The sequence below is a fragment of the Clupea harengus genome, chromosome 16 (assembly GCF_900700415.2).
Source record: "Clupea harengus chromosome 16, Ch_v2.0.2, whole genome shotgun sequence".
In the NCBI taxonomy this organism is placed as follows: domain Eukaryota; kingdom Metazoa; phylum Chordata; class Actinopteri; order Clupeiformes; family Clupeidae; genus Clupea; species Clupea harengus.
The window spans coordinates 227,503-251,735 of NC_045167.1; the positions used below are offsets into that span (position 1 = coordinate 227,503).

The 24,233-nt window shown below is 41.9% G+C and overlaps 2 protein-coding genes across 3 annotated transcripts; both read left to right on the forward strand.

Annotated features, from left to right (window-relative positions):
* Positions 1-8,190: 8,190 nt before the first annotated feature.
* On the forward strand, positions 8,191-24,095 carry LOC105896271 (tripartite motif-containing protein 16-like). Of its 2 annotated transcripts, XR_006152901.1 has the most exons (7): positions 8,191-8,859; positions 9,745-9,840; positions 9,960-10,193; positions 12,017-12,176; positions 12,284-12,343; positions 12,545-13,137; positions 23,484-24,095. XR_006152901.1 is itself a non-coding variant. In XM_031582853.1 (6 exons), exons 1-6 carry the CDS (start codon positions 8,269-8,271, stop codon positions 13,063-13,065), a joined length of 1,662 nt encoding a protein of 553 aa, XP_031438713.1. In that variant the 5' UTR covers positions 8,191-8,268; the 3' UTR covers positions 13,066-13,749. The 2 variants fall into 2 exon arrangements, 1 of the variants encoding a protein (XP_031438713.1); XM_031582853.1 differs by lacking the exon at positions 23,484-24,095 and having other exon boundaries at positions 12,545-13,749.
* Positions 19,984-24,095, forward strand: LOC116224033 (tripartite motif-containing protein 16-like). The gene is made up of 6 exons (XM_031582568.2): positions 19,984-20,712; positions 21,601-21,696; positions 21,816-22,049; positions 22,377-22,536; positions 22,635-22,694; positions 22,896-24,095. The coding sequence occupies exons 1-6, from the start codon at positions 20,122-20,124 to the stop codon at positions 23,417-23,419; spliced, it is 1,665 nt and encodes a 554-aa protein (XP_031438428.1). The 5' UTR covers positions 19,984-20,121; the 3' UTR covers positions 23,420-24,095.
* Positions 24,096-24,233: the final 138 nt, after the last annotated feature.

The window sequence follows — 24,233 nt, forward strand, 5'->3', positions numbered from 1 at the left end:
GGTACTTTATTAACCCCCGAAGGGAAATTCTTGTGTTCAGGCAGATAGCTGGAAAGCTACAAACAGTCCTGAAAATCGTTCATCGATAAGTTGGATATTGTAGCGATCTCAGTCACTACGAGTTTGATACAGGGGCGACGTTATCCACCCGGAAGTAAGATATTTGTTGTTGTGACGTCACGCTCAAAGGTTGTATACCGCGGTTGAAACGGTATTGCCAAATCTCTATCGGTAGACACATTTCTACCGATGCACGGTATATACCGTCATATCGCCCAACCCTATCACACATGTATGTATATATGTCTGAAAGTCGTTCACACCTTCTTCAAAACTTCCCAATCCCACATTGTGTACATCCCGAGTCAGGCCAGTCCCTGCTCCATTGGACAAAACAGAGAAAAGAGGATTTTTTTCCCCCCAATGCTCTGCATTGACAGAATATAATTTGACCTTGGCTAGGGTGATCATGCATCACTGTCAGATATGCAGTGCCAACCATAAGGTTCATTATATGACTGGCTGTTGTGATCTTACTTCACAATCTGATTGGCCATGACAATCTTACCTCTCTGTCTGATTGGTGGAACCAGTAGAGGAATCTTGAGAATTCTGCCCAAACCGTTCTATGAGGTCCTGACGCTCCATAGTCTTCAGGATGTGCAATGTCATCTCCTTACAACGTTCCCAGGTCCCATAGCGCTGATTCATCAGCATCACGGTGCCAGTCACGTCTAGGTTCTCTAGCAGGCCCCTGGGGATCCCTCTAAAGCCCTCCAGGGTGGCTTGCCACAGGTGGACCTTGAACCTTTCTAGGTCTGATTTAGCCAACTCATCCAGAAGGCTTAAGAGAGTCTCCATGTTTTCTGTAATTAGATGCACAATAAAAAGAACAGAAACAGCATCATCATTATCGTCATGACCACCATCCCCAGGCTCCAGCTGACTCCAATCAAACCTGGCTTAGACCTGGGCCAGAACAGTGCTGAAGTCTGAGTTTGCTATTGTGTTAACATGGGCATCTGAGGCCTAGAAAGGTGCAGGGGTAGGTAGGGGTGGGTGCCCGGCACCCATGTCTGAGGTTACGACTTCGGGTTCAGTGTGGGAGTGTCCACACAATGCAGGTTACAGGTGCAGGTATCTTTACATGCATAAATGTAGACACCAGGGAATGTCTGAATGCCAGGTATGAATGTTTACATTTATACATGTAGATACCCAGTGTGCAGTGATCACACACATGGATCAGATCGGCATGTTTGCAGTGACTAGATAGCATGAGGAAACCACTCGCTCTGCTGAGTGGAAACCTTTACTACTACTCCTACTACCAGGCCCGGCCCACTTAATACACAACGCGCTGCCCACTCAATACACGGCGCGTTGCCCACTCAATGCATCACACGTATCGACCAGTCGGTGGCCTACTTGGAAAAATACCCATACACTTAACATTATTTTTGGATGATTACAAAGAAATTACATCATATATGTTTTTTCAAGGTACGCAAAGTGTTTCGGGGGTGTTAGATTTAGGTGAATAACATATCAGACAATAATTTTACCTACCAGACCAAATATCAATTCCACCCCCACAAGTTAGTTTGCATAGCACCAGGCTAGAGCCATCAAGGTGGCCCCTGGCCTTTTGTCCATGTTGAGGAGCCATCAGACATGGTTCCTGGTTTTTGTGTGTCTTGGAGCCAGAGACATTAGGTGGCTTTTGTCTACAGCCACGACTAGATGGCTGAAGCCAAAGATATTAGCATCTATATCAGGGGTGGCCAATTCATTTCCCCAAGGGGCCACATGAGATAGTGGGACTGTTGTGGAGGGCTGGACCAATAGGCTGAACTCAATTCTGCTCAATTTAAGTTGTATCTCTTTATAAAAAACATTAAATTGTATGGTTTTGATTAACTGCTACTAGTAAGAGTAGATGTTACATTTAGGCTATCAAAAATTTGGTGCAGGCATAGTAAAAACGGCAACATTATTTAATCAACATTCACAAAAACGATTTTGAAAATTAGCGTGTTTTTGCAGTATTAAAGGTGTGCCTTGACGATCAATACACATGGCACACACACATGGCACACACACACACGAGAGATCAAGCTTGCAATGCAATAGTATAAGTATACAAATTAATAGTAATATACATTTTTATCAGCGCAGGCACGCCCACACGCACGAATGTAGGCCTACGGAAATAAAAAAAAGATCCCACTTATTATACGGTTACTTGCCAAAACAATTCCAAGACATTCCTCCAAAATACCTATTTATAATGATTTTGTTGCCGTTTAGTTCTTCACGCAAATGCGAAGCAACCCACCTTCTGACTTCAAGTTTCAATGACTTTCAGTTACGTTAAATGACCGGACTACTTGCGGAATGATATGAAAGATGTGAATTAGAAGCACAAAACCCGTTGCCAATGACAGCGGTCATTAATTTTTCGCAGGGGAGAATATGTAAGGGATAATGTATTGTCCGGCAGTCATTATCCAAAAATAAATCCCGACGGGACGAACAGGACCCCAAAGCGCAGCGGATTCAATTCAGTTTCAATTAACAGGTCAGTTATTCCCTAATACAACCCAAATATAGCGGCGCTTAATCAGAATCAGAATCAGAATAATATTTATTGCCAAGTAGATTTACACCTACCTGGAAACACAGTGACACACGTCACATGGTACCCAGGAATAAGTACAGGTATTTACGTTGGATTTCTCATTTACCATTGACCTCACGCAGGCCGGTCAGGGACAGCCAACGGGCCGGATTATGGTCATCTCATGCTGCAAAGAATACCTCTGGGGCATTGGCTGCTATGGGCATAAAAGGACAGAAGCTCATGGTGTGGCCCCCATCTTCCCCTGACCTTAACCCTATTGAGAACCTTTGGAGCATCATCAAGCAAAAGATATATGTGGGTGGAAGGCAGTTGGGAGGCTATTATGGCATCCTGCAAAGACAATAAAGCAGAAACTATCAAAGAACTCATAAGTTCAATGGATGCAAGAATTGTGAAGTTGATATCAAAGAAGGGGTCCTATGTTAACATGTAACTTGACCTGTTAAGATGTTTTTGATTAAAACTTTTTTTGATTTCAGTAAATATGACCTCCTAATGCTGCAAATTCAACAAATGACAATTTTTAGTTCTTTACAACTTATAAAATATCTTGAAACTCTGAAACTCTGCATAATAATTTGGAACACTGCATTTTTTGTTTTTTATTTTTGAAAAAAATACTGTTATCATTGGGAGGTTTGTTCAATACAATTTGAATTATACTCTAACAGTTGATGACTTGAAAATTATACTGACTGACTGTGCATTACTATTTAGGAAAATCTGAGCAAAGTGTAATTTGCATAATAATGTGGAACGCGGTGTAGTATGGCCTAGGCTATTTTACACCCCCGGGTATAGTTTGGCCTAGGACAGTTTATCCCCGGAGTATACTCTGGCCTGGGCCAAAGTATACCCAAGGTTTAATCTGGGTGGGGGTTAATTTGGCCTGTTACTCCGGTCCCCCATCTAATGTTAAAGTGGCATTATGCAGTAATTGTACTTCAGGGTTAGGGTTATGATTAGCAGTTTTACCTTAAAATAACAGCTTAAAAAAAATTGGGGCGTTACAATGACGTTTAATATGGAGAATCGCCTCCGTGCCATTGCCATACCAGGGTCCGTAGGCATATGACTGCGTTATGTACGTAGGTTTGCCTGAAGCCGCCCGGTTACTACTGTCTGCCGAACTAGTAAGTAGCTTATTTGCCGTCTTGCTTTGTCTTGTGTTGCACTTGCTTGATGTTTGACTGTGTTAGGAAAGTTGTTGACTCACTAGTTTGTCATAGTGTCAAAGTAAGCAAATTTCAAGAGGTTTTGCTAGGTTTAGCCGCTAGCATCTCGTTAGCGATTAGCAATTCCTCCATTGTGCTGCTTTAATACAGTGTTGTATAATGGTGCGGCTCCTTTAAAAGCAGCATGTAGGCTACATGGTGGGTGTGGTAGAGCGAGAGAGAGAGAGTGAGTGAGAGTGAGAGACTAACTTCCTCCTCTCTCCCCTGTCAGTGCCGCTATGCAAAACGATAAGTAAAGAGGTGAGTGTGTGTGTGTGTGTATCTCCAGCCCGAGGCAGAGAAAAGAAAAATTACAGATATCCGGTAATTTTTTAGTGCTCCGAATCGCCAAGTAGAAAGTAGAAAGACCCCAGTAATATCAAGGCAATTTGATAAAGATATCCATAAGAAAGGAATGAAATGCTTATGAAATGTTTCATAATGGTTTCATTAGGCAAAGCCAAGTCAGAAAACACAGCTGGGTACAGAGAGCCAGTCAGCCCGAGGCATGGAACATTTACATTAACATTTAACAGATGCTTTTGTCCAAAGCGACGTACAACAGTCAAGCTACGAGCAATAGAGACCTAGTGTAACAATAAATACTATTTTACATTAGAAATAGAAAAAAAGTGCAGGAATGTAACTACTGTAAGTGCAAGTTAAAGACTAGTAGAAGTGCAAGTTAGGAAGGAAGTTGCTCTATAAAGAGTTGGGTCTTCAAGAGCTTCTTAAAGGTAGAGAGGGACGCCCCTGCTCTGGTAGTGCTAGGCAGCTCGTTCCACCAACGTGGAACTACGAATGAGAATAGTGTTTTAATCACAGGTGACTAAACATATAACGCCTCTTGAATAAAGTTAGAAGAGTAAAACACCCTTCGTAAAATTGGCTCATCAAAGTTCAAATTCTTAAAACTGACCAATATAGCTAAAACAAGACAGGGAAACGCTACTTACATCAAATGATCTGAATACGTTGATGATTTCGCAAACCTTCAAAAGCAACGCAGAAGTCCCCGGCTCGTATGATCTTCTTTCTGACTAATGGCTTCTAGAAGGATTTTCTTATAAAGTCACTGCGGTGTATGTAACACTAGTGTTATTTTAAAACGGTTTAAGATCTCTGAGTATATCTATTTTGTAAGTTCACTATACTGTAGCTATGCAGGCAGTGCGGAGCACTAAGAGAGCGCCATAGTGGCGATTCAGCCCTTATACACCTTACACACTAACCAATAGAAAATCTCCACCCTATTCAGAACCAATCAAATGGATCCTTGTACATTCAAACTTGATAAAGTAACCTATCAACAGTCTGTGTGTTTGGAACTCCACAGTCACTTAAATGAACCGCCTTTTCTTCCTGTTCCTGGTTTTATTCTTTTTGATTTAATGACAAGAGCGTTACTGCCACCCACTGGATAATTTCTCAACCAGTTAGTTTGTACACCTTGGCTCTTTCTGACCAGCCAGACTTCGGTTTTACATGCTGAGGTCTTAACCACTGTCAGTTGTAGGCTGCAGAAGTTCAATATGAATGAATATTCTTCACAAAGGTACTTATTTATTTCAATGCGTTCCAATATTCATTCTCAACTCATGTTATTTAGAGACCAGATGCCATTATTTTCTGTGAAGCAGTCAGGAGTGAAGCTTGCCTAGAGCGCCAAATGTGCTAGGGCCGGCCCTGCCAAATGTTGGATTTTGGTGGTGTTCCGACTTGACAGACATTGGAGAATAACTATGACAGTTAGAATGCTAGAAATGTTTATAAGCCTCCCTAGATCATCAGGTGCAGATGATGGTGTCTGCGTCTTCCAAGATGTTTCTCACACCATCTCTCTCTCACCAAGACGTCAGAGGAGACCACAATTATAGTGCTAAAGAGGCGCAAATCAAACAACCAACAGGTGCATACAGGAGCCACAAACTCTGAAACAAACTGTATTGGGGCTTAATAAAAACAACTAGCACACAGAGATGTGACGTTCTCACTCAGCCAGACACTGAAGATGCAAGAACTCTGGAGGGATGCATCCCATTTTAAGTAGAGAATTCCAGTCCTCACCTTACACCTACAGGTGCTGCGTGATGTCTTAAGATCCCCTCACCCTTAAGATTGTATATCTCCGGCTCGGTTACTTACCCAGGAAGACGAGACCCCCCGCGTAGAGTGCACATGCAACTTCTCCGGGGGATCTAAAGACAAGCTCTTATAAGACAACACGATAACCTCTACTATCCAACGGGAGAGGCTCGGTTTTGATAGAGGTCTGCCTTTTGCACGTGCACCAAAGCACACAAATAGCTGATCTGACTGTCTGAAAGCTCTAGTGCGCTCTGCGTAACAGCGGACAGCGCGCACTGGACAGAGCTTATTCAAACGTTCCTCCTCTGCTGACGCAAAGGGAGGAGGCGAGAAAACTGCTAATTCAATCACCTGATTGCGGAATGGGGTTACCACCACTTTAGGTGTGTAAGCAGCATTAGGTCGCATAACCACTTTGTCACCAGCGATCGAGAACTGAAGGCACGATGGGCTGACTGACAGGGCTTGCATGTCACCAACGCGTTTTGCTGACGTTAACGCCAGCAGCAGCGCAGTCTTTAAAGAGACAAACTTTATGTCCACTGTCTCCAGGGGCTCGAACGGAGGCCTTGTGAGAGCACGTAACACCACTAGCAGATCCCAAGAGGGTATGAGGTGTCTCTCTGGCACCCTGAGCCGTCTCACCCCCGCCATAAAGCGTGACGCTAGCGGAAGACTGCCATTAATACCTCTGTGGCAGGCTGAAATGGCAGCCATGTACACTTTGAGAGTGGAAGCCGCCTTCCCCTCATCAAACAACTGCTGTAGGAATTCTAGAATAACGCCCAGCGCGCAGTTAATGGGGTCATGCTGACGCGCAGCACACCATCGCTCAAAACTGCACCACTTCAGTGTATACAGAGCCCGTGTTGATACAGCTCGGGCACTCTGTATTGTAGCCACCACCGCATCCGACAAGCCTGACGCTATGAGCCTAAGACGCCGCTAAGACGCCGCAGACAGACTTAAACATTTCACCAATCAGTTTCAATCAGTGGCTTAATTAAATCACCAGAGTCCTTCCTTTCTTGGAGTATGAGAATCTGCATCAAGTGCCAAAATGTGATGAAAGTTCTCTTCAGGACACCAAATACACAGAACTGTGACGGGTGATGACGAAGAGAACCAGACGGGACGAACATGGGTGGAATCTACCTGAGAACTGTTTACAGTGTCAGTCAAGCCAAGTGGTATTTGAATGTACATATTTTTTGTATTAAATAAAAGAGGTAATAAAAGATCAGTCCATGTTCTGTTGATTTATTCTCATATACATATAAATGATAAAATGATGTTGGTTGAACAGCCTGATCAGCTGTGACATTAGTGCAAAGACACATGATTCTAGTGGACTACTAATGATAACAATGAAGGACTGAAAGGTCTGAAGTGGATTCAAGACAACAAAACAAGACAAACTGTGCAGAACTGTGGACATGTTTGGTTTGATGTTGTGGTACTGCCACAGATTAAGTAGGACGTAGTTCACACCCTCACATACACACCAGTAACAAATTGTATGTTAAACTGTTGAGGTAGTAGTGAGGGAGGCTAGATAAAGTCCTAAAGGGAAATGTAGTCTTTACTTATAAGTTACTGGTAAATGGTGACATTGTATTCTTAATTTTTTTCCTGTATAATTATGTACTTTATTTACTTTCCTGTGTATAATTGCTATCAGGACTGTTACTGATTCTAACAGGAAGTTTTTCTCCTAAAAGCACACCTGAGGAAGCAGGAAAGAAGTGTATGTGGGGGACACCTGTGAGACTGTCTTAGCAGGTGGAGAAGCCATTGCGTGTGCCAAACAAAAAATTCTGATTTCTGTAAGGAGCCTGTGGCCAGTTTATGGAGTAAATCCTCTCTTACTTGCCTGTTTGTGGATCATTGAAATACACGGTACTTTGATTTGCGAATCCTTTTTTGCAAGACAAGAGTTTATTTTTGGGTGAGATCAATCTTTTTTGTTTGTTGCAGCAGGGCTGGATATTGTTTGAAGGCCTACTTTTTTTTGGGCCTTTTTTCAGAATTATTACCATGTGTATTTCTTGATGATTGTCCTTAAATTCCCTTTTTCCCATAATCCAACTCGTGGGTTAACATGTGTTGTGTTGTTCTCTTGTGCTCTCACTGCTGCCCCTCCCACTTCCTCCCACTCTCACAGACTAAGCCACTCCCACCCCTCAGTGCTCAGCCCTTTCCAGAGAAATGAAACTCAGTTCTGCCTCTAACTTCACTCTGTCAGGAAGAGATTACAACAGTAAACGACACGAACGGAGAGAGAGAGGAAAATACACAGAGACAGACAGAGAGTGACTCAAAATGGCAGAGGCCAGTGTTGTTTGGAGTCAGGACCAGTTTAGCTGTCCAATCTGTCTTGATCTACTGAAGGATCCTGTGACTATTCCCTGTGGACACAGTTTCTGTATGGATTGTATCACAAGCTGCTGGGATCAGGAAGATCTGAAGGGAGTCCCCAGCTGTCCACAGTGCAGGCAGACCTTCACACCAAGGCCAGTTCTGGGCAGAAACACCATGCTGGCTGAAGTGGTGGAGAAGCTGAAGATTATGGGACTCCAGGCTGCTCCACCTGCTGACTGTTATGCTGGACCTGGAGATGTGGAGTGTGACGTCTGCATCGGGAGAAAAAGAAAGGCAGTCAAGTCCTGTCTGATGTGTCTGGCCTCTTACTGTGAAACTCACTTCCGAGTTCATAATGATCTCAACCCAGGGAAGAAACACAAAGTGATTGAAGCAGCTGGTAAACTAGAAGATCTGATCTGCTCTCATCATGATAAACTACTAGAGGTCTTCTGCTGCACTGACCAGATATGCATATGTATGCTGTGTGTCATGGATGAACATAATGGACATAAAACAGTCTCAGTCGCAGCAGAGAGAACTGAGAAACAGGTAAGACTGGCTTAGCCGATAGTCCTGATACTGACAAAGGCCTTCCAGCTAAAATGTGTTATGCCAGGCTCAGACATTTGCGTTGCAATGAGTTGATCCAACGGATGACGGAGGGCGTGTCTGGTGCATGGGGTTGTGTTGATAACGGAGACGTTACAGTGAGATTGACAGGTCAATAAACCAATCATGGCGCTAGCGAGCTGTTTACTTCGTGGGTAGTAGCATGCTAACATTAGATAGCTGGCTCAGACACCTCGCAAATCTCCTCAGGCGTATTTTTCAGTTACAATAACAGACTTTTTACATTGTACAGTGTCTATTTCTCGCTAACTTAAAAAAAATCTAAGCAAAAAAAAAGTCAAACAAACAACTTTTATGTACAAATACGACCATCTACGGAATTTGGTCCGGCATCTTTTTTTTGAGCTTCACGCTATTTAGACGTGAGCATGAACGCAATCTCAGTGGCTAGCGCCAGTGCTGCCGTATTTGCATGATATGTGATTTGATTGGCTGACGCATGTGTTGCCCCAAAATTTTGCCGCAAGCAACGGAACGCAACAGAGCCACAATTCAGTTTGGCAACGGATCACGTCACCCCATTCACCCCGCTATTGTGCACTGATAAATACGTGACTGTGAATAACAGCAGCATTCTCTGAAGTTATTCCTTCCAACTTTAACATTTTTTAATCCAACGTTTGATACATCAGCATTTATAGGGTTCATGGTTATGGTTAAATGAAAATAGTCAAAGTCTATGTTGATGACTTTGAGTTCTAACCTTTTTAATCATAAAAGTGACTTTATCTGTACTAATACATGATATTGTTTTTTCTTACAATACATTAAATACACGACTCTAATAGATGTACCTGTTCACAGAAACAGTTGGGTGATACTCAGAGAAAATCCCAACAGATAATCCAGGAAAAAGAGACTGAACTGCAGGACCTGAGACAGGCTGTGAAAACTCTTCAGGTGAGTTGCATCAACCAGAGGAAATAACAAGAGACAATTTATAACAAATAACAAGAGACAATTTATAACAGATAGCAAGAGACAATTGATGTCTTGTGTCTTGTCTTGTGTCCAAACAGAGTTCTGCACAGGCAGCAGTGGAGGACGGTGAGAGGATCTTTACTGAAGTGATCCGCTCCATTGAGAGAAGACGCTCTGAGGTGACAGAACTGATCAGAGATCAGGAGAGGGCTGAGATGAGTCGAGCTGAAGAACTCATGGAGAAACTGGAGCAGGAGATTGCTGAGCTGAAGAAGAGAGATGCTGAGCTGGAGCAGCTTTCAGACACTGACAACCACATTTGCTTCCTTAAGGTACTGTCACGACTCAAATATGATGCATTATCACAGAAGAGATCAGGTTATTTATGCAGTTCTGTAAAAACTCACTGTTGAGACCGCTCTACCTGTCAGTCAAAACGTCAGTTTCCTATTCAGGTGCTCTTTGGTAATGTGGTAAACATAATAGAGAAGGAAAGGTAACCAAGGCACTCTTCTTTATTTATTTACACAATGTCCAGTGCAAAAACATTGTGATTGTTATATCATTTTAAATATTACATGTATAACCCCTGACATAAATGCCCTTTAGCATTGCATTTGATCTGATCTGACTAGATTTCAGATCGGACTAGACTGGAGCTGGACATGTCAGAGTGGAGATAGTCTTTAAAAACCTCCTGCACCTCAATTGTTATACAAAAAATTACCAGTACCTAATTTTCACACCAAATCCGGTGACTATATTTATGATGCAGGGCTAGGGTTGCAAAGGGGCAGAATCTTTCCGGTAAATTTTCGGAAACTTTCCATGGAAAGTTTAGCTCGGGAATTTTGAAAATGTTGACAATTCTTTGCAGGGAACTTAAATGTATTGAAAACAAGACTAGGCAAGCCTAACTCAGCTGGACCCTGGATGCAGCTAGTTGGGAACATTGTCTGCCAGAAACTTAAACCTATGCCTTTCTGTTGTTTTTCAAAGTATGTGTCACTACCTATATTTATTACTGACACTGAAGCCATGTTCATTTTAATACGAAGTTTATTTGTATACAGTAGGCCAACTTTTTACAGCAGTGAGAGTAGGATGTATGTATGTATGTATGTCCACACAAAAATACACCATCACCTCGATTACCCTGGGCTGTTGGGGTCCATCAAAAAAGCGTGAGTTGGGCAACTTATCGAAAATAAAAGTAATTCATTTAAAGGCTGAGCAATAAAAACGTCATTCAAAACTCTATTTTAAAGATGTATGCTTTCATTTTACATTTAGAATGGGACTTTTTTGGGGGGGGTCATAGGGAATACATTTATTTTATTCAACATTCAATCCTTTAAAGTTCTACTCACAAATGGATTAAGTCAAAAATGTCATTTTTTTTATTTGTATTAGAAATGTTTGCATGCATGTCTGCTTATGACAAAACTAAATGTTGTTTTGTCATATATGACAAGGTAAATACTGTTAGGTGAAAATTCAGCCTAGTTACAGTACCTCAGGACTCCGGAGCTGCATATAAGTATATTTATTAGACAAACAACAACAACAATTGCAATCGGGCTCACTCCCAGCACAAGGCTGAAAGTGAAGCCCTGATAAACACATCGCGCAAGGTTTATATAGACAGAAGTTTAGTTTTCAGCAGGGATAACCATGTGGTGGATCTCTGACGTCCGAGGCTACCTACTGTATATTGCAAGGATGGCAGTTTTGCACAAGGTCGGAAGAAGCTTATCACCTCTGGTCTAAACATGCTCTTGTACAAATGCAGACTAAGTGGCACCTAATAATCTAAGTTACACACACACAGAAACACAGAAAAGCCATGTTCCTCCTTACATAAGTACATGATTCATATAAGGTAATTAATAATACAAGGCACTTGATTATTATATTCTTAAGTCATTAACAGTGTTTGGAAATTATCTCCATCAAATACAGTTAGTATCAATTACCCCAAAATGTCCAGTTTATTCCTGTTAATTCCCATGGAAAGTTTCCAACTTTGACTGGAATTTTGCAACCCTATGCAGGGCACTGGATGCCTTGGTCAGTGCCAAAATGCTCCAGTAGGGCCTGGAGGAAGGTTTATGTTTGTTAAATGACATTGGGCTCATTTTCTCTCTTATTGTAGAGTTTCCAGTCTCTCCGTTCCTCCTCTGCTTCTGACAACTCATCCAGACACACGGTCCACACAGATCTGTCTTTTGATGAAGTCAAAGAAAGACTCTCTCAGCTCAGGGAGAAACTAGAGGATGCACTCCAGGAGGGACTAAAGGCCATTTCTAAAACTGGTATGAGATTCATTAGTGCCATGACTTTGAAAACATCACTTCTGAATACAATGTTGATGAGACCCAGAAAGTTGTGGTTGTTGATAGGTGTCTTTTTGTCTTTACAGCAGAGCTTGTTAGCTTTCTATCACTGCCTGAGCCCACGACCAGAGAGGATTTCCTGGCGTGTAAGTATATGATACACATATATGTACTACATGTACAAATACATAAACACACATACACAATGCAAACACACATATACAAGAGGAGAACATAGTGCCCTGCTCTATCTGGTAGTGCACATGATAATTCATTAATTGTAATAATTCAAACCATTATGTCCCAAATCACCACTGCTCAATGAGTCATGTTTTATCCTCCCTCAGATGCCTGCCAGTTAACCCTGGATCCCAACACTGCTCATAATGAACTCACACTGTCTGAGGGAAACAGAGTTGTACGAAGGTGCCACCTCGTTCATTCATATCCTGACCATCCAGACAGATTTGATAAGCGTCAGGTGCTGTGTAGAGAAGCTGTATCTAAACACTGCTACTGGGAGGTTGAGTGGTCAGGAAATGTTCACATTGCTGTAGCATACAAAGGGCTCACAAGGAAAGGATGTGCTACTTCTATACAACTAGGACACAATAACAAGTCTTGGAGTTTGAGTTCCTTTTCATCTAAGTACATTTTTATACATGATGATAAACGAATGATACTCCCTCATAAGCCCACCTCCACCTCTAGAATAGGAGTGTATGTTGATCTCAAGACAGGAACTCTGTCTTTCTACAGTGTCTCTGATACAATGACTCTTCTGCACAAAATACACACCACATTCACTGAGCCTCTGTATCCTGGCTTTTGGCTCGACATGCCGAGCAAAATCAGATTGTGTCAGTGACATCATACAAGCAGAATCAAAACAGAATCAAAAATTCATGTCTAATTTTAATGGATAAGTCCCTGACACAAGGTTTCTTTCTTCATTCAGCCCTTCGAGCCTAGCTTTTGGGTTGCATTTGAGTTGCTAAATTGTACAGAACAGTGATTGTGCATGAACATCACTTGCTTTAATGTTGTGAAGACAGGACAATAAGGTCGTTATCTACACAGAAAGTCAATTACCACAGAAACTTGCTTCAAATGGTAGCATAATGTGGTAGATTCAACTGAATTCAATTGTATTTATATAGCGCCAAAACAATAAGATTATCTCAAGGCGTCATGGTAACATGATGACAGAAGATAAATAAAGCACAAGCTTACTTTTCATCTGCATGACTAGCACTAAAACTAAGTGTTTGTGGGAGTCTTTTCTGTTCGGTGAAGTTACCGTAATATTTCCAAGAACAGTTTCAGTTAGGAATAAATAAATGTTGATAGCCCAAATATAACTGTCATACAATTTATTATCACCATACTGTACAACAACATATTATCGCCTTTTTTTCTCCCTTTAACACTCTCATCGCACACATACGCACACATCCACTTCCCTCCCCGTGAATTCTTTCCCTTTTTTGATAACTGCGGTTCTACATTACTGTTTGTATTATTTGCAATAAACTAAAATCTTTCAAAAATATAACTCTTGTTGTCGATCTGTGCAGTCGGAAACGGCTGACTGTAACATATCAAAAACAGATGTGAAACCTATTTGTAACAGGTGAACAGAGTACCTGCCCTGTTTTGCCCTGATTCAGATCGGCTCCCCCAGAATCAGGGTCAGAGTGTGAAGATTCACACTTCAGCAACAATTGACAATTTGCCTTTTTTTTAACAATTAGATTGATGGAATAAGGCATAAGTGTAAATGTGTAAACACATTTTTTAATGCAATGTCAGTTAGATATCATTCTTAAAAAGCCACTGGTATAACTATTGACGGTGATGAACCCCCTGTAGCGGTGGTAGTATCTCTCTTGAGGTGTGCTGTGCTAACTAACCTGTTCATTCACTCAGGATGCTGTCAAACTAGCTAGCTGAATTTCGTTACTACTCTCTACCCAGTGGTATGTGGTTTAAGAAATACATATAATTTTGAATAAATATATTATTTTTTGGCTAACTAATGTTTCTAGGAGGAGGATCTCTCCCTTTCACTTTCCCCTCCTCTCTCTCCAGGGCATCCCTCTCCTCTTCCTCCCTGATGATCTCAACAAGATCGTCCCCTCCTCCCTCTCCTCTTCCTCTCTCTCCAGGGCGTCCCTCTCCTCCACCTCCCTGATGATCTCAACAAGATCGTGCCCCCCCCCTTTTTTTTTTCATGCACCACTTTAATTTGCAGGCCACTCTCCAAGACAACAAGTGGGGAAAATACATAAACCATGTTATTATACATGCAAGCATATACAAGAGTAAATCTAAAGATCTTTTCATGTCTAAATTAATTCAACGTATTAGTATTTATACGTACTCAAATAATTTTATTTAACTTGCCCCTCCCGCTGGATGTCCTCATCAGTCCCTGTAACACCAAAGTAAGGTATAAGTCCAATTATGTGAGAGTGAGTGTAGCAGTGGAAAATATTCTCAGGGGGGGCAATTTTTCTGATAATGATTAAGGCGACCCATTCAGTAGGTACATTAAGCAAGACAAATGTATCAATTTGTTGTTAGCTGATTAACTCCTACAGGAATATCTTTTTGTCCACTAGATGGCAGTACACTACAGAAAGATTTCCACTCTAACTACATAAGTTACAGGTGGAAAGCTATGGAAGAAAGTTGCATCCAGTAGCCTTCATAAGAAAAAATTATGCAAATTTAAGTGCCAGTGGCATAATGCATTGTCATATTGCATGACCAATTTTTACACTGAATTGGCAGTTGCAAAATGCCATTTAATTAGAAGACAGAGGTCCGTGAATCAGCCATAGCAAATGTCACCCATAAGTTTCAGGCGTGCCTTCCTGTCACGGCTATTTACCTCAGGTAACTTTACTCACCAAAGATTGTGTTTACCACCAGTAGTGTAACAACTAATTTACAATTGGGTCATATTGCGGCGAAAACTAGCCACTTCCTTGCAATTCCACATTCTAGAGTCAAGAGGCTGAATGTGTAGATATGTTCCATGGATGATCTCAGATTATGAATCGCTTGGCAGTCTCTTTTAGGAACCTAGTTCCTCCCACATTGTTGTGTGTGTCTGTTCCTATGGCCAATTGCAAACAGCTCCGTCCTTTAACTTTTACTCAATCAGAACTTGTTGCATGTTTGGTACCACTCTCATCTCCCGAGATACTCGTGGTGAAGTCCATTAATCATGGTTACAACCTTGCTGTCCGCCTCTGAGCAGTCAGCCTTTTTGGTATTATTTGTCAGCCATTTTGAGTGAGGCTTTTCATACTTTCATAAATTGATCCATGTTTACTTACCAGATACAAAAAATATTACCACAGTCACAAGTTTGACGTTGTCAACGTTTGTACGGACTTTATGGGCCGAGCAGGTGTTATAGTTTAACTGGTAATGATGTTAACTGGTAACCTAATGTCTGGGTACTTTTTCGCTGGTTACCAGAGGTGTCAAAAGTGTTCACATTCATAACTCAAGTAGAAGTATAGATACCAGGGTTTAAAAAGACTTCTGTAGAAGTTGAAGTATCAACTCAAGCTTTTTATCTTAGTAAAAGTGTAAAAGTACTTGGTTTCAAAACTACTTAAAGTATAAAAGTAAAAGTAATGTAAGGGGACATTTTTTTCTATTAAGGACAAACTCTTAAGCCGCATCTCAAGGGCCTATAGTGCACTACCCCACCTCTCCCCCCAAAAAAAAAAAACATTTTTCTAAAGGCCATAATGACTATAATGTTATATTAAAATGTTATGCTGAAAAATGTGGGATGCACTAGGCTACCCGTTTCAGCTGCATATATGCCCATTGCCCAAATGATCACTTTTTATTACAATGCAAATACATTAAAGTACCATATGTGTACTACTGAGCATTAGCATGTGTTTCATGGAGCAGAAGACATGATAACTAGTTGCCTATAAGTATTGTAATAGTGCAAAAAGTCAAACTTCAGTGGAATGTTATCAATAACCTTTATTGGAAGAGACCTTGAGACCTTTGGACTCAATCCTGTATGTACAACAACACTACCAATAGGCTTTATTCAGCCGCAAAAGCAGCAGGTTCTCAAAGTTATTTGAGCCTATGCATGCTCTTCTTGGCTTGAAGATGCAACACTAAACAGTCTTTCACAGGCTGCTGAGGCAGGAAGTGCCGTATTAAACCTAAGTGATAGCTGGCACACAGATGGGAAGGACTTCAGTACATCTACTGTGTCTCCTGGGCACCCCAGGTACGCATCCAACTGCTGGGTCGTTTCAAGAGGACCGGTCTTCTTCAAGGAGGAAAAGAAGAAGAAGAAGTCCTCTTCCTCAGATGATTGGGAGCCCTCAATGACGTGATTCTCTCTCAGCCTGACAGTCCAAGTGGCTTCTAATATAATAATAATAATAATAATAATTCATTTAATTTGTAATGCACTCTTCATTCAGAAGAATCTCAGAGTGCCAACATATTAGAAACTAACTATAATAATACAATAAAATTAAAATTAGTTAACATAAGCATAATTGAAATTTTTTAACATTTTAACATAAGATTTAACACAAGGCCAGAAATGCCTTCCTGAATAAAAATGTTTTTAGTCCAGCTTTAAAGGAGTCCAGCGTCTGCGTTGCCCTTAGGTGGTCAGGGAGGCTGTTCCATAAGCGTGGCGCTGCCGAGCAAAAGGCCCGGTCGCCCATGGTGCGGAGCTTGGTTTTGGGGACGCGGAGGAGCGAGCTGTTTGAAGACCTGAGGGTGCAGGTGGAGGTTTGGTGAGTAATTAGTTCTTGCAGGTAAGGAGGTGCATGCCCATTTATGCATGTATGGGTGAGTATAAGGACTTTGTAGTCAATCCGGAAAGAGACAGGGAGCCAGTGTAGTGAGTGTAAAATTGGTGTTATGTGCTCATATTTCCGGACCTTCATCAGGATCCTGGCAGCGCTGTTTTGGATGTGTTGCAGCTTCTGGATGAATATAGCCAAGGCCTGTGCAATAAAAAAAACAAAATCAGGATAATTTAGACCATATAACAGTATTGTAATTGTATAGCTGATATTCCAAGTAGTCATCTTCGTCCAACAGGCCTCCGGCATCAACAAATGCAACACCCTCAACACGCTTGCATGGTCTGGGGGTTAAACCAGTGCGCAGTCACACCAATGAAACCACAAACGGTGTGCCGTCCAGCAGTCTGTAGTGGTTGCTACAAACTCAATTTCACTAAGGGCAGCTTTCAGTTTTCTTTTCATTTCAACAGAGGCCTTTGTGACTTGGTTTACAACAGTATTGCGCGTCATGACATTTGTATTTGGCTGAAGATGTTGCTGAAGATCAATGAAGCCCTGTTGCTGAACAATGTGTGGTGGGTGCAAGCCTTGGACAACAAATTTCAGGACTACTTTATCCACACTTGCCTGGGACACCCTTCGAGTCTCCCACAGCTTGGTTTGTTTAGAGGGTGGGTCCAAAGAACCTTCAGTGGATGACTTCCTTTTGACGGCTGATGAAGCAAGTTGCGTGTACCTCTCTAGACGAGTGGGGTGTTTCTTCTGTGGAGAAAATGAATGTACAGGTACAGTTTGAGATTCATATTATTTCTCTCAAACCACAAACTCAGATTATCTAGGACTTCAATGTCATGCTTGAAGTTCACGAATGAAGGTCAGACTACAAGTTAGGGGGCAGTTTCACTGGTCTATACAATTATGTTGAGCAGACCGGAATATTTCCAGCTGTTTTAGGACAACAAGCAGCTGCTGGCATGACCAAAAAGTAGCATTATTGATGAGATAGTCTGACTTTAATTCATTTTAAACTGCATTTGGCTGATAGTTGGGCCTATTACATCTGTACAAGGACCCATGGGGCCTGCCCTACACAGGCGCGCGCACTCTCATACACAGACAGGATCATGCCTATCCTTAGAACTAGGGCTGAACGATTTGGGAAAATAATCTAATTGCGATAATCTAATCGCATAACCACTTTGTCACCAGCGATCGAGAACTGAAGGCACGATGGGCTGACTGACAGGGCTTGCATGTCACCAACGCGTTTTGCTGACGTTAACGCCAGCAGCAGCGCAGTCTTTAAAGAGACAAACTTTATGTCCACTGTCTCCAGGGGCTCGAACGGAGGCCTTGTGAGAGCACGTAACACCACTAGCAGATCCCAAGAGGGTATGAGGTGTCTCTCTGGCACCCTGAGCCGTCTCACCCCCGCCATAAAGCGTGACGCTAGCGGAAGACTGCCATTAATACCTCTGTGGCAGGCTGAAATGGCAGCCATGTACACTTTGAGAGTGGAAGCCGCCTTCCCCTCATCAAACAACTGCTGTAGGAATTCTAGAATAACGCCCAGCGCGCAGTTAATGGGGTCATGCTGACGCGCAGCACACCATCGCTCAAAACTGCACCACTTCAGTGTATACAGAGCCCGTGTTGATACAGCTCGGGCACTCTGTATTGTAGCCACCACCGCATCCGACAAGCCTGACGCTATGAGCCTAAGACGCCGCTAAGACGCCGCAGACAGACTTAAACATTTCACCAATCAGTTTCAATCAGTGGCTTAATTAAATCACCAGAGTCCTTCCTTTCTTGGAGTATGAGAATCTGCATCAAGTGCCAAAATGTGATGAAAGTTCTCTTCAGGACACCAAATACACAAAACTGTGACGGGTGATGACAAAGAGAACCAGACGGGACGAACATGGGTGGAATCTACCTGAGAACTGTTTACAGTGTCAGTCAAGCCAAGTGGTATTTGAATGTACATATTTTTTGTATTAAATAAAAGAGGTAATAAAAGATCAGTCCATGTTCTGTTGATTTATTCTCATATACATATAAATGATAAAATGATGTTGGTTGAACAGCCTGATCAGCTGTGACATTAGTGCAAAGACACATGATTCTAGTGGACTACTAATGATAACAATGAAGGACTGAAAGGTCTGAAGTGGATTCAAGACAACAAAACAAGACAAACTGTGCAGAACTGTGGACATGTTTGGTTTGATGTTGTGGTACTGCCACAGATTAAGTAGGACGTAGTTCACACCCTCACATACACACCAGTAACAAATTGTATGTTAAACTGTTGAGGTAGTAGTGAGGGAGGCTAGATAAAGTCCTAAAGGGAAATGTAGTCTTTACTTATAAGTTACTGGTAAATGGTGACATTGTATTCTTAATTTTTTTCCTGTATAATTATGTACTTTATTTACTTTCCTGTGTATAATTGCTATCAGGACTGTTACTGATTCTAACAGGAAGTTTTTCTCCTAAAAGCACACCTGAGGAAGCAGGAAAGAAGTGTATGTGGGGGACACCTGTGAGACTGTCTTAGCAGGTGGAGAAGCCATTGCGTGTGCCAAACAAAAAATTCTGATTTCTGTAAGGAGCCTGTGGCCAGTTTATGGAGTAAATCCTCTCTTACTTGCCTGTTTGTGGATCATTGAAATACACGGTACTTTGATTTGCGAATCCTTTTTTGCAAGACAAGAGTTTATTTTTGGGTGAGATCAATCTTTTTTGTTTGTTGCAGCAGGGCTGGATATTGTTTGAAGGCCTACTTTTTTTTTGGGCCTTTTTTCAGAATTATTACCATGTGTATTTCTTGATGATTGTCCTTAAATTCCCTTTTTCCCATAATCCAACTCGTGGGTTAACATGTGTTGTGTTGTTCTCTTGTGCTCTCACTGCTGCCCCTCCCACTTCCTCCCACTCTCACAGACTAAGCCACTCCCACCCCTCAGTGCTCAGCCCTTTCCAGAGAAACGAAACTCAGTTCTGCCTCTAACTTCACTCTGTCAGGAAGAGATTACAACAGTAAACGACAGGAACGGAGAGAGAGAGGAAAATACACAGAGAGAGACAGAGAGTGACTCAAAATGGCAGAGGCCAGTGTTGTATGGAGTCAGGACCAGTTTAGCTGTCCAATCTGTCTTGACCTGCTGAAGGATCCTGTGACTATTAACTGTGGACACAGTTTCTGTATGGATTGTATCACAAGCTGCTGGGATCAGGAAGATCTGAAAGGAGTCCACAGCTGCCCACAGTGCAGGCAGACCTTCACTCCAAGGCCAGTTCTGGGCAGAAACACCATGCTGGCTGAAGTGGTGGAGAAGCTGAAGATTATGGGACTCCAGGCTGCTCCAGCTGCTCACTGTTATGCTGGACCTGGAGATGTGGAGTGTGACGTCTGCATTGGGAGAAAACGAAAGGCAGTCAAGTCCTGTCTGATGTGTCTGGCCTCTTACTGTGACACTCACTTCAGAATTCATAATGATCTCAACCCAGGGAAGAAACACAAAGTGATTGAAGCTGCTGGTAAACTAGAAGATCTGATCTGCTCTCATCATGATAAACTACTAGAGGTCTTCTGTCGCACTGACCAGATATGCATATGTATGCTGTGTGTCATGGATGAACATAATGGACATAAAACAGTCTCAGTTGCAGCAGAGAGAACTGAGAAACAAGTAAGACTGGCTTAGCCGATAGTCCTGATACTGACAAAGGCCTTCCAGCTAAAATGTGCTATGCCAGGCTCAGACATTTGCGTTGCAATGAGTTGATCCAACGGATGACGGAGGGCGTGTCTGGTGCATGGGGTTGTGTTGATAACGGAGACGTTACAGTGAGATTGACAGGTCAATAAACCAATCATGGCGCTAGCGAGCTGTTTACTTCCTGGGTAGTAGCATGCTGACATTAGATAGCTGGCTCAGACACCTCGCAAATCTCCTCAGGCGTATTTTTCAGTTACAAAAACAGACTTTTTACATTGTACAGTGTCTATTTCTCGCTAACTTAAAAAAAATCTAAGCCAAAAAAAAGTCAAACAAACAACTTTTATGTACAAATACGACCATCTACGGAATTTGGTCCGGCATCTTTTTTTTTTAGCTTCACGCTATTTAGACGTGAGCAATCTCAGTGGCTAGCGCCAGTGCTGCCGTATTTGCATGATATGTGAATTGATTGGCTGACGCATGTGTTGCCTCTCGAAAAATTGACGAAAAATTATGCAGCAAGCAACGGAACGGCAACAGAGCCACAATTCAGTTTGGCAACGGATGACGTCACCCCATTCACCCCGCTATTGTGCACTGATAAATACGTGACTGTGAATAACAGCAGCATTCTCTGAAGTTATTCCTTCCAACTTTAACATTTTTTAATCCAACGTTTGATACATTTACAGGGTTCATGGTTATGGTTAAATGAAAATAGTCAAAGTCTATGTTGATGACTTTGAGTTCTAACCTTTTGATTCATAAAAGTGACTTTATCTGTACTAATACATGATATTGTTTTTTCTTACAATACATTAAATACACGACTCTAATAGATGTACCTGTTCACAGAAACAGTTGGGTGATAATCAGAGAAAATCCCAACAGATAATCCAGGAAAAAGAGACTGAACTGCAGGACCTGAGACAGGCTGTGAAAACTCTTCAGGTGAGTTGCATCAACCAGAGGAAATAACAAGAGACAATTTATAACAAATAACAAGAGACAATTTATAACAAATAACAAGAGACAATTGATGTATTGTGTCTTTTCTTGTGTCCAAACAGAGTTCTGCACAGGCAGCAGTGGAGGACGGTGAGAGGATCTTTACTGAAGTGATCCGCTCCATTGAGAGAAGACGCTCTGAGGTGACAGAACTGATCAGAGATCAGGAGAGGGCTGAGATGAATCGAGCTGAAGAACTCATGGAGAAACTGGAGCAGGAGATTGCTGAGCTGAAGAAGAGAGATGCTGAGCTGGAGCAGCTTTCACACACTGACAACCACATTTGCTTCCTTAAGGTACTGTCACGACTCAAATATGATGCATTATCACAGAAGAGATCAGGTTATTTATGCAGTTCTGTAAAAAGTCACTGTTGAGACCGCTCTACCTGTCAGTCAAAACGTCAGTGCATGCACCAAATGGCTTCAGCGCGGTGAAATTCTATGCATGTATTAATGTATTAATACATGTATTCCCGTAAATTCCCATGGAAATTCCTTTGAATTTTGCAACCCTATGCAGGGCACTGGATGCCTTGGTCAGTGCCAAAATGCTCCAGTAGGGCCTGGAGGAAGGTGTATGTTTGTTAAATGACATTGGGCTCATTTTCTCTCTTATTGTAGAGTTTCCAGTCTCTCCGTTCCTCCTCTGCTCCTGACAACTCATCCAAACACACGGCCCACACAGATCTGTCTTTTGATGAAGTCAAAGAAAGACTCTCTCAGCTCAGGGGGAAACTAGAGGATGCACTCCAGCGGGGACTAAAGGCCATTTCTAAAACTGGTATGAGATGCATTAGTACAATAACTTTGAAAACATCACTTCTGAATACAATGTTGAGAAAGTTGTGGTTGTTGATAGGTGTCTTTTTGTCTTTACAGCAGAGCTTGTTAGCTTTCTACCACTGCCTGAGCCCACGACCAGAGAGGATTTCCTGGCGTGTAAGTATATGATACACATATATGTACTGCATGTACAAATACATAAACACACATACACAATGCAAACACACATATACAAGAGGAGAACATAGTGCCCTGCTCTCTCTGGTAGTGCACATGAGAATTCATTAATGGTAATAATTCAAACCATTATGCCCCAAATCACCACTTCTCAATGAGTCATGTTTTATCCTCCCTCAGATGCCTGCCAGCTAACCCTGGATCCCAACACTGCTCATATTGACCTCACACTGTCTGAGGGAAACAGAGTTGTACAAAGGCGCCCTGGTGTGAAACATTCATATCCTGACCATCCAGACAGATTTGATATGCGTCAGGTGCTGTGTAGGGAAGCGGTATCTAAACACTGCTACTGGGAGGTTGAGTGTTCAGGAGATGTTTACATTGCTGTAACATACAAAGGGCTCACAAGGAAAGGATGTGCTGCTTCTGTACAACTAGGACACAATAACAAGTCTTGGAGTTTGAGTTCCTCTTCATCTAAGTACATTTTTATACATGATAGTAAAGGAATGTCACTCCCTCATAAGCCCACCTCCATCTCTAGAATAGGAGTGTATGTTGATCTCAAGACAGGAACTCTGTCTTTCTACAGTGTCTCTGATACAATGACTCTTCTGCACAAAATACACACCACATTCACTGAGCCACTGTATCCTGGCTTTTGGCTCGGCGTGTCAAGCAAAATCAAATTGTGTCAGTGACAACATACCAGCAGAATCAAAACATTCATGTCTAATTCTAATGGATAGAAGTCCCTGACACAAGGTTTCTTTCTTCATTCAGCCCTTCGAGCCTAGCTTTTGGGTTGCATTTGAGTTGCTAAATTGTACAGAACAGTGATTGTGCATGAACATCACTTGCTTTAATGTTGTGAAGACAGGACAATATGTGTCGTTATCTACACAGAAAGTCAATTACCACAGAAACTTGCTTCAAATGGTAGCATAATGTGGTAGATTAAATTGAATTCAATTGTATTTATATAGCGCCAAAACAATAAGATGATCTCAAGGCGCCATGGTAACATGATGACAGAAGATAAATAAAGCACAAGCTTACTTTTCATCTGCATGACAAGTACTAAAACTAAAACTAAGTGTTTGTGGGAGTATTTTCTGTTCGGTGAAGTTACCGTAATATTTCCAAAACAGTTTCAGTTAGGAATAAATAAATGTTGATAGCCCAAATATAACTGTCATACAATTTATTATCACCATACGACAACATATTATCGCTTTTTTTTCTCCCTCCAACACTCTCATTGCACACATCCTCACACATCCACTTCCCTCCCCGTGAATTCTTTCCCTTTTTTGATAACTGCAGTTCTACATTACTGTTTGTATTATTTGCAATAAACTAAAATCTTTCAAAAAATATAACTCTTGTTGTCGATCTGTGCAGTCGGAAACGGCTGACTGTAACATATCAAAAACAGATGTGAAACCTATTTGTAACAGGTGAACAGAGTACCTGCCCTGTTTTGCCCTGATTCAGATCGGCTCCCCCAGAATC

What these genes read in the sequence shown, in the direction of transcription:
- LOC105896271 (XM_031582853.1), top strand. Translation starts at nt 8,269, where the DNA reads ATGGCAGAGGCCAGTGTTGTTTGGAGTCAGGACCAGTTTAGCTGTCCA. An exon ending in ACCACATTTGCTTCCTTAAG is followed by an intron (nt 10,194 to 12,016) that starts GTACTGTCACGA and finishes CTCTTATTGTAG; the next exon opens with AGTTTCCAGTCTCTCCGTTC. An exon ending in AAAGGCCATTTCTAAAACTG is followed by an intron (nt 12,177 to 12,283) that starts GTATGAGATTCA and finishes TTGTCTTTACAG; the next exon opens with CAGAGCTTGTTAGCTTTCTA.
- LOC116224033 (XM_031582568.2), top strand. Translation starts at nt 20,122, where the DNA reads ATGGCAGAGGCCAGTGTTGTATGGAGTCAGGACCAGTTTAGCTGTCCA. An exon ending in CAGAGAGAACTGAGAAACAA is followed by an intron (nt 20,713 to 21,600) that starts GTAAGACTGGCT and finishes ACCTGTTCACAG; the next exon opens with AAACAGTTGGGTGATAATCA. An exon ending in CAGAGAGGATTTCCTGGCGT is followed by an intron (nt 22,695 to 22,895) that starts GTAAGTATATGA and finishes ATCCTCCCTCAG; the next exon opens with ATGCCTGCCAGCTAACCCTG.